The sequence below is a fragment of the Salmo salar genome, chromosome ssa14 (assembly GCF_905237065.1).
Source record: "Salmo salar chromosome ssa14, Ssal_v3.1, whole genome shotgun sequence".
Classification (NCBI taxonomy): domain Eukaryota; kingdom Metazoa; phylum Chordata; class Actinopteri; order Salmoniformes; family Salmonidae; genus Salmo; species Salmo salar.
Genome location: NC_059455.1, coordinates 28,716,619 through 28,734,344, shown reverse-complemented (window position 1 = coordinate 28,734,344; position 17,726 = coordinate 28,716,619). Strand labels below are relative to the sequence as shown.

Genomic DNA, 17,726 nt, shown 5'->3' with positions numbered 1-17,726 from the left:
TACACAGTAATATCTCTTATCGATGGCGGTTATGATGTCGTTTAGGACCTTGAGCGTGGCTGAGGTGCACCCATGACCAGCTCTGAAACCAGATTGCATAGCGGAGAAGGTACGTTGGTATTCGAAATGGTCGATAATCTGTTTGTTAACTTGGCTTTCGAAGACCTTAGAAAGACAGGGTAGGATAGATATAGGTCTGTAGCAGTTTGGGTGTAGAGTGTCACCCCCTTTGAAGAGGGGGATGACCGCGGCAGCTTTCCAATCTTTGGGAATCTCAGACAATACGAAAGAGAGGTTGAACAGGCTAGTAATAGGGGTTGCAACAATTTTGGCAGATCATTTTAGAAAGAGAGGGTCCAGATTGCCTAACCCGGCTGATTTGTATGGGTCCAGATTTTGCAGCTCTTTCAGAACATCAGCTATCTGGATTTGGGTGAAGGAGAAATGGTGGGGGCTTTGGCGGGTTGCTGTGGAGGGTGCCGGGCAGTTGACCGGGGTAGGGATAGCCAGGTGGAAAGCATGGCCAGCCGTAGAGAAATACTTCTTGCAATTCTCAATTATAGTGGATTTATCAGTGGTAACAGTGTTTCCTAGCCTCAGAGCAGTGGGCAGCTGGGAGGAGGTGCTCTTATTCTCCATGGACTTTACAGTGTCCCAGAACATTTTTGAGTTAGTGCTACAGGATGCAAATTTCTGTTTGAAAAAGCTAGCCTTAGCTTTTCTAACTGCCTGTGTATATTTGTTCCTAACTTCCCTGAAAAGTTGCATATCACGGGGGCTATTCGATGCTAATGCAGAACGCCACAGGATGTTTTTGTGCTGGTCAAGGGCAGACAGGTCTGGAGTGAACCAAGGACTATATCTATTCCTAGTTCTCCATTTTTTGAGTGGGGCATGCTTATTTAAGATGGTGAGTAAGGCACTTTTAAAGAATAGCCAGGCATCATCTACTGACGAGATGAGGTCAATGTCATTCCAGGATACCCCGGCCAAATCGATTAGAAAGGCCTGCTCGCAGAAGTGTTTTAGGGAGCGTTTGACAGTGATGAGGGGTGGTCGTTTGGTCGCAGACCCATTACGGATGCAGGCAATGAGGCAGTGATCACTGAGATCTTGATTGAAAACAGCAGAGGTGTATTTGGAGGGCGAGTTAGTTAGGATGACATCAATGAGGGTGCCCGTTTTCACGGATTTGGGGTTGTACCTGGTAGGTTCATTGATAATTTGTGTGAGATTGAGGGCATCAAGTTTAGATTGTAGGATGGCCGGGGTGTTAAGCATGTCCCAGTTTAGGTAACCTAGTAGCACGAGCTCAGAAGATAGATGGGGTGCAATCAATTCACATATGGTATCGAGGGCATAGCTGGGGGCAGAGGGAGGTCTAAAGCAAGCGGCAACAGTGAGAGACTTGTTTCTGGAAAGGTGAATTTTTAGAAGTAGAAGCTCGAATTGTTTGGGTACAGACTTGGATAGTGATACAGAACTCTGCAGGCTATCTTTGCAGTAGATTGCAACACCGATGGAACTGTGTCTGTGGTCAGAGTGTGTGTATCTATCTGTATTGTAGGTCCATGTAAGCTAACCTCTCTCTCCTCTCTCTCTCTACCAGGGATTGAGCTGTGCCTACCAGCATGGCGTTTCTCCATGACCATGGTTGCCAGCTTCGTGGTGCTGGGCGGGCAGCTCCTGATGCCAGGGATGGCATACCTCTGTCGAGACTGGCAGGTTCTGCAGGCTGTCATCATCTGCCCGCTTCTCCTCATGCTGGCTTATATCTGGTGAGGACAACACCTACTTTACTCCCCATCTCAGGCAAAGCGCAAAACTGTTCTAGGACCAGGCTATACTTCAACACCTGCTACAATTAGGCAGCTCAGTGTTGATATATTTAGCTATTTATTATATGCATACACGTGATCCCATTTAGATAGAAAATACTGATTTAATTCACTTGATTAGGTGCTACTTCCAATTATCTTACACTGCAGTTCATGATTGGTTTCTTATTTATGTTAATGTAGGTTCTATTTATCCAATGCTCATATTATGTATGTATGAAATTAGTATGGGGCCAGCGGGGCATGGGAGCACACGGAAGTGAAATATTATCTGTGTAGTTCCCAGGACACTGGAGGTTAATCAGATATGTATAGAATCAGAGGGAAGCTTCTTGGGTTTTTCCAGCTGTGTTTCCCTCTTATTTAGGTATACCTAATCGCCTATCACCTCTACTGTACATGTTAATACAGCTGGTCTTTTTAAAGCTTGGGTAATAAATAATAATTCATTAACCAGCATTTACCTTTTATTCACATTGTATACCTGACTGCTAGGAAAGCTGCCAACAGATCAAGGGGAAGAAACTTATGGGTTTTAGTTCATTCTAGAGAATCATAGCTCTTGTCATTTTCATTCCCTTCAAATCACACACCTTAACAAAGGACTTAATATCCACAAGTTATGAAAGCATTTTAAAGGAAGATTCAGTCCGAGTTTCAATCCGCTAGAAAGAAATCATGGATATACACATACGCACATGGCCACACACACTTTTCAGACTCAGGGATTCCCACAGAGCCTGAGGAGGAGAATGATGTATTGAGATTCCTATCAGCCTCTCATTAAATCCCAGTGAAAAAAATAGGTACTAATTTCATTTTGATTCAGCGGTTCATATTTTATTGAGGAGAGAGTTAGAGAGTGTTCTGTCTTGTCTCCATGCAGGATCTTTCCCGAGTCTCTGCGGTGGCTGCTGGCCACTCAACAGTACGGCCGCTCCAAGTGGATCATGGGACACATCATCAAGAAGAACCAGGTCAACCCCGAGCTGGACACTGACCACATCCTTACAGGTAGAGATCACTATTGTAATTATTGCTGTAATTAACACTATCTAATTAGCCCAAGTGTTTTGTCTTTGGTTTGGATTCGTTTCTTTCCTCTGCTATGGGTTTAATGTTGTTATTTGGAAGTGAAATGTTTGTTGATCCCTGAAGTGAAAGGTTCTTAGACAATATCTCTAGCAAGGACAGTTAGTGAAAGTAATGAAAAGGATTTAGAGACTATCCTATCTATTAACTTTGAATACTTTGAACAAAACTCTGACTGTGTTTACGCAGGCAGCCCAATTCAGATCAATTTTTTCACTAATTGGTCATTTAACCAATCAGATCAGCTCTGAAAAAGATATTGTGTGAAAACATCTGATGTGATTGGTCAAAGACAAATGAGTGGAAAAAATATCAGAATTGGCCAGCCTGTGTAAACGCAGCCATAAGCATACATTATAATAATGCCAATGTTAGATTCTCTCTGAGACAGAAAGGCCTGGTCAGGCTCAGTAGAGTGTAGGTCCCTGTTGTTCAGTCAACAGTCTATATGGATTATCTTGACTGACGGGGGAGATCCCCTTCCTTCCTCTCTGCCTGGTTACCATAGTAACAGCCCTCTCTCCTGGAGGTGGAGGTATATCTGCGGCAGGGTAGTAAACCTACACCGTGGCATCATGGACCCGACCCTCCAGACCCTAATTCATTTTATTACCAGTGTTGGGGATTAGTGAACTAGAAGTAGTTCAACTAGTAATGTAACTACATTTTGCAGTAGCTTGGTGGAACAAACTCTAATCCAGTAGTGTTTTCAGAAGGTACTTACTTTTTTGCAGTGTAGCAGTGTAGCTACTATAACTACATACTACATTTTGGCCAAAAAATAATCAGACCTGCCTAATTCTCACTTCAAACATTGTTTAAACATTTAGTTTAATAGGATAAATATACATTCTGTTAACATCTGACTCCCGAGTGATCTGTTCTTGCAATTTGTATTCTATGACATTTCAGATTTAGATAGGATAATTTATCACAAAGTAGTTTGGATGTTGTGAACTACTTTTTCTAAGTAACTTTAGTTAAGTAAACTATATTTTTCTTAAGGGTAGCTTTCTTCCAGTGTGAAGTATTGGTAGCTTGGTAAACTATATTTTCAGAGTAGCTTCCCCAACACGGTTTATTAGGGCCTTTAGAGGGAGCGGGGCAGAAGGAGAAGGGGAGAGGCATCGCTCACAGACAACAGATGGGACCAGGTCAATCCCTTTGACCTCTACCTTAGTGTCTGGATAATGGATAAGTATAGCCAGGCCAGATTCCTGCAGTTTGGACAAGAGATGACTGGATGGTTCTCATGAAATCAGTTACAAAAGCATGATGCATCATTCTGAGGGCTAAGATGTCTAGTTTTTGGGAACGTGTCTTATTTGAAGTACATTTTACATTATTGCCTGAATTTTATACATTTTCACTGTAAGTCTTCATTACCAAAATGTGTCCAGATACAATTATCAGGTCGTAAAAAAATGAGGAAAAAAGGTTTGTCCATAAATCATAAGAATGGTATATTAATTAAAGTTTACATTAAACTATAATATGTATTACTTACATACAGTGTCTGTGGACATCTCATTACCGTGACACTTTTTCAAGTTCCTGTAAAAACTCCAATCAGTTTTTAAATAAAGTTTTATTCACCAACGATGCATCATCTAGAGGATAAGTCCTTAGATGAGCACAAGTCAAGTTAATGTATTTGCTTATATGCCTTCAGAATGAGGTTCTTATTCTCGAACACCACCTTTACCCCACTTTGCCTTCTCATTACCGAAACCGCTAAAGAGCTCAATATGGGAAAAGTCTGATTTAATTTGATAATAGTTGTATAATTTCATTTGAAATATTAGTGTTTTCATTGTTATGTTTAACACAGGCCTTTTCATTAGGGGAGCAGTGTTAAAAAATATTATAAATATTGATTTGTTTATTACATTTTTGGACTTTTACGGTAATGATACTTTTGTAAAAATTTTGGTCAAATGCATTAAAAAAACATAATAATAAATATAAAATAGATAAGTACAGATCCTAATCTCAGTGATTCAAGAGAACATTTTGTGAAAAATGACACTTGAGAATTGTTTGTTTCTTTGGACAGTTTCATGAGAATGACCCAACTATGTTGTTGACAGAGGTTATGATTTACACATTTAGGGGAAAAATGTGTAAATCATAACCTCTGTCAACAACATAGTTGGGTCATTCTCACGAAACTGTCCAAAGAAACAAACAATTCTCAAGTGTCTAATAATACTTTTCGGGATGGTAAAACGTTTTCAGTGTAAACTTAAACGACTAAAACCATATATAAAGTATGTAAAAAAGATAATGGATCAATATATTTTTTAATAAGATCATCTTTAATAACCATCACCAAAATAAAAAACTAGACAATCAGGGAGATTCTAAAATTCCAAAAATGTCATGGCATGGTGTAACGGGGTGAGTGACTGGTTGCCGGGAAGTCAGGCGCTGGAGAGCAGAGATGGGTGATAACAGGAGAACTTTAATATACACCCTGGCCCAAAGGCACAGGCGAGGCAGCACAAAGCACAACCACGGTAACATGAACCGGATTAAACAAAACAAACAAACCTAGGTTTGAAACAAACCGAGCGCAAGCCAGCCTGTAGCGTAACACCCTACACAAAGAACAATTCCACACACAGACATGGGGGAAACAGAGGGTAATATACATTTAGTCTGAGGGAATGTGAACCAGGTGTGCGGGAAAACAAGACAAAACAAATGGAAAATGAAAGGTGGAGCGGCAATGGCTAGAAGACCAGCGACATCGACCGCCGAACGCCACCCGAACAAGGAGAGGGACCGACTTCGGCGGAAGTCGTGACACATGGGGCCCCCATTGATTTTGTTGTAATGTTTGAGTCTCTCAGATAACATAAGAACAAGGCATAAGCCATGGCAAAATGTGTATAATTTAATAAGGAAATTAGCATTAAAACTGAAATGTCTCTCGGCCCCATGGCAAAATGTGTAGAATTGCAGGAAATTTGCTTTGAAGCTTCAATATTTCTCTCAGCCCCATTACAAAATGTGTAGATTTGCAGGAAACTAACTTTAAAACTGTAAAATGTGTCTTAATTAGGTCGTTGGGTCACCACGAGCCGTCAGAACAGCTTCAATGCACCTTGTCATAGATTCTACAAGTGTCTGGAACCTATTGGGTGGATCTTTCAATAGAAATTCCATAATTTGGTGTTTTGTTGATGGTGGTGGGAAACGCTGTTTCATTCAGTGAGCACTCGTGCCTGGTGGATGGCGGCATTGTCATCCTGGAAGAGACCACTCCCATCAGGATAGAAATGATTCAACATAGGTTGAAGGTGATCACTCAGAATGGCTGTGTATTTATTGGCGTTTCCCTTGCCCTCTAAGGGTTGTGTGGATCTAAACCATGTCAGGAAAAGGCACCTGACACCATAGCAGAGCCGCCAGAAACCTCATTTACTCAAGTGTTCCCTTTATTTTCGCAGTTAACTGTAGCTGTGCCCTTTTACCTAGGAGGTCTTCTTGTCAGGTATGATATGGCAGAGGAAAATGCTAACCATTTACAAATTCTTCTGTTACTGTGCTACTCAGAGTAACAGTGAGAAAACATCGTAAAACAGAGTTGCTTAATGTGAAATCAACTATTTTCTTAGCATCCAGAGATCTTCTAGAGCAGTGAATGCTGATGCAGCGTAGAGAGACAGTGTGTCTGTCAGCAGGGTCGTCCCATTCGTCCTCTCCTGCACACACAGCTCTCTGTCCTCCTGTTGTCATCTGCATCTATGGGCGTAGCTAGCTAGAGCATTCTTTCTCTCTGTAGTGGTAGAGCTATGCTCGTGTCATCTTTCCATGGTGCACCTGGCTCTCTTAGCTGTAAACACTTCACAATAAAACCAGAAGCAGCCTCTGGGTGTTTGTCAAATCAAATGAAAGTTTATTCGTCACTTACCCAGTTTACTGCTGGTATAAACGGTGCAGCGAAATGCTTACTTGCGAGCTCCCTCGACAATGCAGTACAAATATGATGTATTGGGCCGTCCGCACCACCGTCTGTAGAGACCTGCGGTTGAGGGCAGTGCAGTTGTGTGTGTGTGTGTGTGTGTGTGTGTGTGTGTGTGTGTGTGTGTGTGTGTGTGTGTGTGTGTTATGTAGCCTTGTAACATAACTAGCCCCTGAAAAGGGCCTCTTGTTTAAGAGCCAATCGTAGATGAGGGATTATGGCTATGCTGCTAGGCCAGAGGATGACTTCAAAGCTCCATTATTTTACAGGGCGATAAACTTGGAATGTGCACGTGCATATGTGTGTGTACATGCAGAAAGTGGAGGTTTGTTTCCATAGCAACCCATTATATTTCAAAACATCCGTGCTCCATGTCGTGATCCGTGCTTCGCTGGGGCGTTGTCCTCTTTCATTTATCCATTCATTCACTCATCTTCTTTTCCCCTAGTCACCCACTCCTTCCCCCTGTCATACCTGTCTCCTAACAGGAAGAGATACGTCACATGATGAAATGTGTTGGTATGAATCACATAGTGTGCAGCAGAAAGTGTCCTTCCCTCACCTAAACCCATCATGTGGAATTACATGAAGCCCTGTGGTTGACTGTACAACCTGGTATAAAGCCTTATGTGACTTATTTTCATTGTTTCAGAGCTGCAGAACGCTCTTCACAAGAAACCCAAAAAGACATGTATCGTAAAGATGGTGGGGACAAGGAACCTGTGGAAAAACATTGTGGTCCTCTGTGTGAACTCGTAAGTATGTTTGTGTGTGTGGCGGTGTGCGTGTACATGTGCATGTGTCCATGATGCAGCTGCCAGTAAGACGCCTCTGGGTGTTAAATGTGGTGGCCGGTGTTCCGTGATGATGGGACTATTGACCTGTCTGCTCGATGCAGCATCGACCAGCAGTGGCCCTCTGTGCTGTTGGCAGGCCTGTCCGTCAGTCCATCCGTCTCTCTGTCTGTCTGTGCTGTTAGCAGGCATGTCTGTTTGTCCATCCATCCATTCATCTGTCTATCTGCCTTCAGAATAAAGATTCACCAACTCCCTCACCCACCAGTCATTATAGACAGCTATTTCAGTGCCCTGACCAGTCTGTCTGTCTGCCTGTCTGTCTGTGCTGTTAGCAGGTCTGTCTCTCTCTGTCCGTTCGTCCGTCTGTTTGTCTGTCCATCTGTCCTTATGTCTGCCATATGGTCTAAAGAATAAAGCTTCACCTTCTCGCTCACCTATCCCAGTCATTTATAGACATGCAGACATAGACACAGCCCTGGCTATTTCAGTGCACGGTGCCCCTGACTCTAGTCTGAACATGAATTTTGCATGAGCTGTGTTCTTATGAGAGAACTGGAGATGAGCAGGAGAGGGTGTATGTGCGTGCTTTTAGCTTTGTTTCAGAGGAGACGAGAGGAGAGATTCATTTTCCGCTTCTTTCTTCTCCCTCACTCTCCGTCTGGACTCATATAGTTTTTCTTTACACTCTCTTCCCATATCAATCTCTATCTTTCTGTCCTCTCTGTACACTCTTTCGTCTCCTCACTCCTTTCTCCCTCTCTTGCACCATCTCCCCCCTTTCTCTCTTATCTTCATTCTCTCTCTCCTCATTCTCTCCCGTCCCTCTCTCTCCCTCTATCCAGACTGACTGGCTATGGCATCCACCACTGCTTTGCCCGCAGTATGATGGACCACCATGAGACCCACGAGTCCACCATGTTCCACAACTTCTACGCTGACTACTACACCATGGCGGGCATCGCCGTGGCTTCATGCATGGCACTGTGCCCGGCGGTGGGCCTGATGGGGAGGAGGGGAGGCCTGCTCATGTTCATGATCATCACTGCCCTGGCATCACTGCTGCAGCTTGGCCTGCTCAACTGTGGGTAGCCTACAGTGTAATACACATACTGTATAGTACACACGCTGTCACAAACTTGCGTGCACACACACACACACACACACACACACACACACACACACTTACACACACAAATATACAAACACACAGGCATGCACACACACACAAACACACACACTCACACATACACTGCAAGCACTCACACACAAATTATCATACAGTCTGTGCATTCTAGCTGCTCACCTTGACCTCTACGGCACAAAGCCATACCTTGACCTCTATGGCACAAAGCCATACCTTGACCTCTACGGCACAAAGCCATACCCTGACCTCTACGGCACAAAGCCATACCTTGACCTCTACGGCACAAAGCCATACCTTGACCTCTACGGCACAAAGCCATACCTTGACCTCTACGGCACAGTTTCATTCTATCTTGTCCCTACAACACTCACGTTGTGAGAGTAGCACGAGCTATCTGACCTTAGATTACATGTGGCATAGCAGGTCATGTCTCCCCGCTAAAATGTCTCACTGTCACTAGCCAGCTGGTATGTGCGGATCTTATCTAGTTGTATCTAGTTTTATAATGAATGTGAATAGGTAGAGGTAAAACAGCCTTTATAGTTAGCTATAGTTGTTTTGGAGTGGGGTTTAAATGTAGGTCTATGTGATGTGGTGTAACTGTGTGACAAGGACAAATGATTGTCTGAAATCTGTCAGAGTATTTAGTCTTTTTTTAAAGAGTCACTTATACGTTGAGTGAACAAATGTTTAACCTACAACTACAGGTACACATCAAGGTCAAACACATATACACACACACACGCGCGCACACGCACACACAACACACATCTTGTGTTGTTATTGCTGTGGTGTAACTAGTGTGTGTTTTGTGACTGGAAAATTCACTTGTGGTACCGCATGGCTGTGTCTTCTTTTTGTGTCGACTATGCTCTGTGTGATGTGTGAGATGATCATTTGACTACATATTAACCTGTGTATGTTTCCCTCTCTCTCCCTATGTCTCCTGTAGTGCTGGGGAAATACAGTGTCCATCTGAATATAGGTACAGTACACCCATCGGTTTGTCTCCTATTCATTCTAGTGGGAACTCAGCCAATGTTTCCCTTGTTGCTGTTGCTCTGCCCTAGAATCTAAACTAATCAATACCCCATCATTCTGGCTCATAACTGTTTATCATGTTTACCCAATTATATTCAGCTTACTGGAAATACTTTAACTGCTTGATAAAGAACCAAGAAGGTCCTGGGCAGATGGGAGAATTCTGCAGTAAATTGATAACCAATTTACCGTCCTAAATGTGGTTCAAGCTGTTAGAAACACATTATGATAGCTGCAGATGTCCCCAGCGTGATTTGTTTGATATGATTAGACAAAGATTGGAGGAACTGACATCTGTATAAGATTGAAGAACACTAAGATAATGTCAGCATTATAAACTAACAGTACTAAAATCAGGGCTTTAAATGTCGCAATGAGTTTGTTGCACAATGCTGGTGGTTCAAAGCAAAGGTTGATTTTTCACCTCAACCTAAATACTGTGACTTTTCCTAGTTCTCCCTTTCTCCCAATCACTCCCCACTCTCTTTCCCACCCACTCTCTAAAAACACAAACTCATTGCAGAGTTCAGTCAGGTCCTGATAGCCCAAACCGCGACGTGCGATTTCTGTTTGACAACTACGATGAGTGACAGTTCAGAGGTACCATGTGACTGGCTCAGTACGTCTGTAGGCATCAGTGAATAAATAAATATCTCAAGGACTAGCGTTCTGTTTACTGCATAAATACACATTCAGATCCAGCTAGCTTGTCCTTCACAGTGAAACGCCACAACTGACACATGAAACCAGCAGTTGTACAACCTTAGAAGCTAGTACATTATACGTGGTATGAAATACATTATGCCGTATCACCATCATTCATCTGAGCTGCTTTTCATCTTGCTTGGTCTTCATGTATTCTAATAAGAGTAACTTCTTCTTGATGCTATTTTTCATTAGAGGTGGAATTACCAGTCTTCCTGTCTGTGTTCTACTCCCTGATCCTCATTTGTCTCATTGACCCTCACTAACCTCTAGCCCTCTTCTTCCCCTGTGTATTTATCTATCTCTTATGTTCCCTCCATTCTCTCTATCCCTAATCTTCCACCTGGAAGCAAACTGGGCCTGGCCTGTTGTCAGACAGCCAGAGGATTAGAGATTAGAGAGGAGCAGCAAACTGACCCGCCTCGGATGATCCTCTTTGGGCAACTTAAACATCTTTAATTTAGACACCGAACCGATCCGAGACCAGCCAGAGATGATCCTCTTTGGGCAACTTTAACATGTTTCATTTAGACACCAAACTGACTTGAGACCAGCCTCGGATGATGCAATTTAAACATGCCTCATATATACACATCATGGGAATTATGTAACCATCTACATATGTTATTTATAAACCTATAGTTTTATGTCAAGATGGCAGGAAATATGTTGTTGAAGTATTAGGATCATCCTTCAACAACACCCTGCTCTTAGGAGAAAGCATAGGTACTTTTCTTGCTCGGTGCAATGAGCATTCTCTTAAGAGCGTCATTCGTTTATCAGTGTTAGATATAGTATTTTCCTTTGAGCTTATCTCACCTTTCTACATTATAATGTATTCTCTCTGTATAATGGCTGGATAATGTTTATGTTTATGTTTGCTTTCTATGCAGAGTGCTCATATACACTAATCTCACTTTAATAATTTAGGCTGAATCACTTTAATAATTTAGGCTGAATCGTGTTTAATGGCTGACTCGTGTGTTGTCTTCTTTCTGTGCAGAGAGCTCGGATACACTTAATAAGAACTTCTCCATCGCCTTTTCCATCATTGGCATGTTCTCCTCCCACGCTGTCAGCAACCTGAGCATCTTCTTCTGCGCTGAGATCACCCCCACTGTCATCAGGTGAGCCCACCCACACACTGTGACCGGACCACTGGAGCGTACCACTGAGGGGGGTTGAGGGATAGGATTCAGAGAGGCTGTGAGGATATGTTCAGGCCAGGGTTGAGGAGAAAGCTTGTTTTAGGCCTCATGGGAATTGAAAACAGGGTTTCATTTTATTCCCCTTTTATTCAGCGCTGTCTTGAGTAAAATGTCTGCTTCAGTTTATAACATTTTACAGAACATTCACTCTGTCAAGCGATGTAAATATACTGTCTACAAATCTGGAATTGAAGAAAGATAAAGAGGTGTGGAGTCTGAAGGTTGCTGTCATCATCTAGTGTGAAGGCAAAATCTGCTGTGTTTTATGATGCTCATTATCCAAATATAACATAGTCTTAGTCTTTTGAGCGCAATAGAGAGGTTAATGACTTAAGGTTGCTCTGACCTGCTAGGATATCACCAGGATATTACAACCCTGCTGTTAGCACAGCACTCCCACCATTTGAAAATATTACATGCCCCCATCTATAACATAGTAAGTGTGTAGTTCTATATCCACATATTGTTTGAATTAGCCTTTCCCTCTCTGGACAAACTACGACACAGCTTTGGATCGTCATGATGGTGTGTGGTATTATGTAAGGTATGGTGCACTGCACTGCCTCGAGTTACTGCGGAGCGCCACCCGGTGGCCAGTCACAGACCAGAAAGGAGAGAAATGATGGTACTGCATTGGCAGGATTCTCTTACAAATCAAATCAAATTTTATTTGTCACATGCACCGAATACAACGGGTGTAGTCTATACAGTGAAATGCTTGGTTACAAGCCCTTCCCAACGATGCAGAGTGAAAAAATAAACAAATATAAATAATAGTAACACTTGAATGAAGCTATATCCAGGGAGTATCGGTACTAGATCAATGTGCAATGATATGAGGTAATTGAGGAAGATATTTACATGAAGGCAGTGTAAAGTGACTAATAATAGTAATAATAAGAGTAAAATAAAGAATAGAGTAGCAGCAGAAAGTCTTCACACCCTGTGAGTTGTTTGAAATTTTCTTGTGTTACAGCCTGAATTCAAAATGTATTAAATTGAGATTTTGTGTCACTGGCCTACACACAATACCCCATAATGTCAAAGTGGAATAATGTTTTTAGACATTTTTACAAATAAATTACAAATGAAAAGCTGAAATGTCTTGAGTCAATAAATGTTCACCCCGTTTGTTATGGCAAGCCTACATAAATTCAGGAGTGAAAATGTGCTTAACAAGTCACATAATAAGTTGCATGGACTCTGTGCACAATAATAGTGTTTAACATGATTTTTGAATGACTACCTCGTATTTTTACCACACACATACAATTATCTGTAAGGTCCCTTAATCGAGCAGTGAATTTCAAACACAGATTCAACCACAAAGACCAGGGAGGTTTTCCTTTGCCTCGCAAAGAAGGGTACCTAATGGTAGATGGGTAAAAAAATCTGACATTGAATATCCCACAACAAAGATAGACGTCCTTCCTAACTCAGTTGCCGGAGAGGAAGGAAACCGCTCAGGGATTTCACCATGAGGCCAATGGTGACTTTAAAACAGTTTAACACTAGAACCGCCGTAGGCCAATGGCCACTGACGTTTGATTTTGTAAATAAATCAAATCTGCCCCAAAAAATTGCTATGTCCTGCTCCTTCCTTGACTTTTCCTAAATGTTTGTATTATATCAGAATTTTGAAATCACGAACACAAATGTATTTAGAGCCCTTTTACCTGTTTTTTTTTCACACCTATTCCTAATTTAACCCACCAAGATAATGTGCTGTAGGACGTTGGTACCCAGCCAGGCACTAATGCATCTCTCTCTCCTCACTGAATGAATGACAAATGGATAAATGGACAATAATTGTGCATCTTACCTCACAATTGATTTTAAATTAGGCCTAACTGAGTGATAAGGAGGTTGAAGAGGTTGATTTAATTTATAAAGACAATAGTGTAATGATGAGTTTGTTATGCCGCGCGCCTTGGGGATTGATACCATTCTCTTTTAAATTGTACTTTTTAAAAATAAGCTGTAATGGGAAACTAAAACATGCTACATGTTGCAGTAGGCCTTTCCAGTAATGTGAAGCATTTCCTTGACTCTATACAGCAAAGCAAACGATGCCATCCCCCACTGAATGAATGACAAGTGGATGGATGGAATTACTTCACAATCAAATTTAAAGTAGGCCTAACTGAATGATGAGGGTAAAGATGTTGATTTAATTTAGAACAACAATAGTGTAATGATGAGTTTGTGTAATAAGAATTAGCCTGTAGACAAGATTAAATTGACAATAATCTGATGAGTGACAATATTAGGCCTATCAATTGTCAAATTGTATACTTAGAGATGGGTGTAACTTGTAATTTACAAATGCATGGAAAGGAGCATCACTTTTTCAAATCCTCCTTCAGAGTCACATGTAGGTAAAACATTTTTATTTCTATATAGTATCAGGAAGAGCATATTCTGCAGTTTCTATTACACTTACCTTTGTCAAATAACTATCATAATTCAAGAGGTGCAACTCTATTTCCAAATGTAACCTTTTCCAAGAATATCCGAACTGTCAAAGCATTCAGCACATGACCACCTGCGCAGCAGCAATGCTCTGTCTACTACGTAAAAACTAGTAACATAATTATCTTCAAATTAAAATATGCAATTTATCCTTTGCAATTGTTCATGTACTGGTGCTTTTGTATAGGAATACAGCAAATTATTTCAACTGTGCACCTGGCTGGTTGTATTATTATCTTTTTTGTTCTACTTTGTCAAAATAAGCTTTAACTAGACTATTAATTACTGCTGTATAACTCTATTACTAATTGAATCTACAGATAAAGTTGATCAAATGGATTAAACTGTAATATTTTTATTGTAAGGGAAATGAAAATAGGCTGGAGGTCTTGTGTTTTTTCTGGACTTTGAAGAATTATACAAACCGTTTCTTGACTCTAGCTAAACAAATAGCTAGTGTTTTTTCCACAAATATGTCTTAATGCAATTAATCCTTTACAATAGTTGATGTACTATTTATCAAGGGTTGGTGCTTATGTTTTCACACCTTGTGGGTTGATATGGATCTGATGCATAAGCTAAAGAAGACGCCCAATGTTGTCTAGTGGGTTAATAGATATGATAGGAGAAAACTGAGGAAGGATCAACAACATTGTAGTTACTCCACAATACTAACCTAAATGACAGTGAAAAAAATTAAGCCTGTACAGAATAAAAATATTCCCGAAACATGCATCCTGTTTGCAATAAGGCACTAAAGTAAAACTGCAAAAAATGTGGTAAAGAAATTAACTTTATGTCCTGAATATAAAAGTTATGTTTGGGGCAAATCCAACACATCACTGAGTACCACTCTTCATATTTTCAAGCATGGTGGTGGCTGCATCATGTTATGGGTATGCTTGTCATGGGCAAGGACTAGGGAGTTTTTTTAGGATAATAATAAACCGAATAGAGCTAAGCACAGAAAAAAATCACAGAGGAAAACCTGGTTCAGTCTGCTTTCCAACAGACACTGGGAGACAAATTCACCTTTCCGCAGGACAATAACCTAAAACACAAGGCCAAATGTTGCTTACTAGGGCAACATTAAATGTTCCTGAGTGGCGTAGTTACAGTTTTGACTTAAATCGACTTGAAAATCTATGGCAAGACTTGAAGCTGGCAGTCTATCAATGATCAACAACTAATTTGACAGATTAAAAAAAATAATAATGTGCAAATATTGTACAATCCAGGTGTGCATAGCTCTTAGGGACTTACCCTGTCAGGGATTTCTTCGTCGGAGGACGATATGGCAAAATCATCATCGGAAAATGAGGACCAATATGCAACAGAGTTGAGATGGTTCATTTTGAACTTTTAATAAATTCCAAAACGAACACAAAATAACAAACACGAACGCACGATACACTGACAGTCCTGTTCTGTTCTGTTCTGTTCTGTTCTGTTCTGTTCTGTTCTGTTCTGTTCTGTTCTGTTCTGTTTACACACACTAAACACGGAACAATCTCCCACCATCAAACAGACAAACACACCCAACTAATATAGGACTTCCAATCAAAGGCAACACCACACAGCCGCCTTCAATTGGAAGTCCACCCCAATTAACCAAACATAGACATACAACTAACTAGATCAACATAGAAATACGTGAATCTCAAACAGTGCCCAAAAACCCCGGAATACTAAATCAAATGCCCTTACTACAAAAACACCACCCTGAACCACATAAAACAAATACCCTCTGCCACGTCCTGATCAAACTACAATACCAATTAACCCTTATACTGGCCAGGACGTGACATAGCTAGAAAGACTCACAGCTGTAATCGCTGCCAAAGGTGATTGTAACATATTGACCAGGGGGGTGAATTCTTATGTAAATTAGATTTTAGTATTTCATTTTCAATACATGTGTGAAAATTTATAAAAACATGTTTTCACATTGTCATTATGGGGTATTGTATGTAGATGTGTGAGATAAAAAAATACATTTGATCCATTTTGAATTCAGGCTGTAACACAACAAAATGTAGAATAAGACAATGGGTATGAATACTTTCTGACGGCACTGCATAATGAGTGCAAAAGTGTGTGTGCGCGCGTGTGTATGTATGTGTTGTGTCGGTATGCACGTGGGTGTTTGTGTTGTCGGTAGGTGTGTGTTTGTGTGTGTGTGTGTGTGTGTGTGTGTGTGTGTGTGTGTGTGTGTGTGTGTGTGTGTGTGTGTGTGTGTGTGTGTGTGTGTGTGTGTGTGTGTGTGTGTGTGTTATGCACTGTATGTAATGTATGTGAATGTGTGTGGGTTTTGTGTCAGTGTAGTGTGAGTTTCAATATAGTGTGTATGTATAGTCTTGTGTGTGTGCATAGAGTAAGTGCAAGATAGGGTCAGCGCAGATAGACCAGGTAACCATTTCATTAATTATTTGATTAAATGCGGGAATAATGACATGCAAACCTGGGAAGCTTTGTGTTCACATTGTCCTAAAAAGGGAACCGAAACCGTGTAATTCAAGCTAACCGAATTCAGACCACCTCTTGAGATAGTCTCATTTCGGTTCGCTTTGGGGGCTCTTTTGACAGGTCTGAGTTCCTTTTGGAGCGTTCACACTGCGCAGAAAAATGAAGCGAACTGCACTGAGTTCACAAAAATGGTCTGAAAGGGGACAAGTGTGAAAACACACAGTCATCCGTAACAGGGGCTTTCACGCAAGACTCAAGGTTGTATTTCTTGAAGTGAGCATAAAAGGCATTTAGAGCTCGTTTGATAGTTCTGCATCACTGGGCATCTCATGGCTGGGTTTCCCTTCGTAATCTGTTATTGTCTGCAAAACCTGCCACATAAGACGAGCGTCGGAGTTGGTGTAATAGGATTCCATCTTCCTCCTATATTGTCCTTTTGCATGTTTGATATTGCGTCGGAGGTCGCAGCAGGCTTTGTTGTATGTGTCCGTGTCCCGTTCCTTGTAAGGAGTAGGTCTAGCCTTTAGCCCAGCGTGGATATTGACTGTAATCCATGTTTTTGATTTGGATACATTCGTATTGTTACTGTGGGGGCGACGACGTTTATGCACTTATGATGAAGCCTGTGGTAAACTCCTCAATGGTATCAGATGAATCATGGTATTGCAGCACTCTCTGCTGTTGTGACCTTAAAATGGCTGATAGGGTATGTCAATAACACAATAATCACCAAGTGTGTCTTCGTAAGGAAATGAGACTAGTAGGGGCTTGAATGTGGAATGTGCCATTGAATGTGAACATAGATCGTTGCGCTGGAAATAGCAGAGGTTGCACTGGAAATAGCAGAGGATGCAGGGCAGAGGTTGCACTGGAAATAGCAGAGGTTGCAGGGCAGAGGTTGCACAGGAAATAGCAGAGGTTGCAGGGCAGAGGTTGCACAGGAAATAGCAGAGGATGCAGGGCAGAGGTTGCACTGGAAATGGCAGAGGTTGC

The 17,726-nt window shown here is 41.4% G+C and overlaps 1 protein-coding gene across 1 annotated transcript in view; it reads left to right on the top strand.

The window, feature by feature from the left end:
- The window catches only part of LOC106569167 (solute carrier family 22 member 23), an 89,972-nt gene that overhangs the window by 62,918 nt on the left and 9,328 nt on the right, over window positions 1-17,726 (top strand). Inside the window, exons 4-9 of the mRNA XM_014140221.2 lie at window positions 1,610-1,778; window positions 2,725-2,852; window positions 7,553-7,655; window positions 8,540-8,778; window positions 9,794-9,826; window positions 11,591-11,714. Coding sequence (XP_013995696.1) covers window positions 1,610-1,778; window positions 2,725-2,852; window positions 7,553-7,655; window positions 8,540-8,778; window positions 9,794-9,826; window positions 11,591-11,714 — 796 coding nt within the window. The remainder of the gene's footprint in view (window positions 1-1,609; window positions 1,779-2,724; window positions 2,853-7,552; window positions 7,656-8,539; window positions 8,779-9,793; window positions 9,827-11,590; window positions 11,715-17,726) is intronic.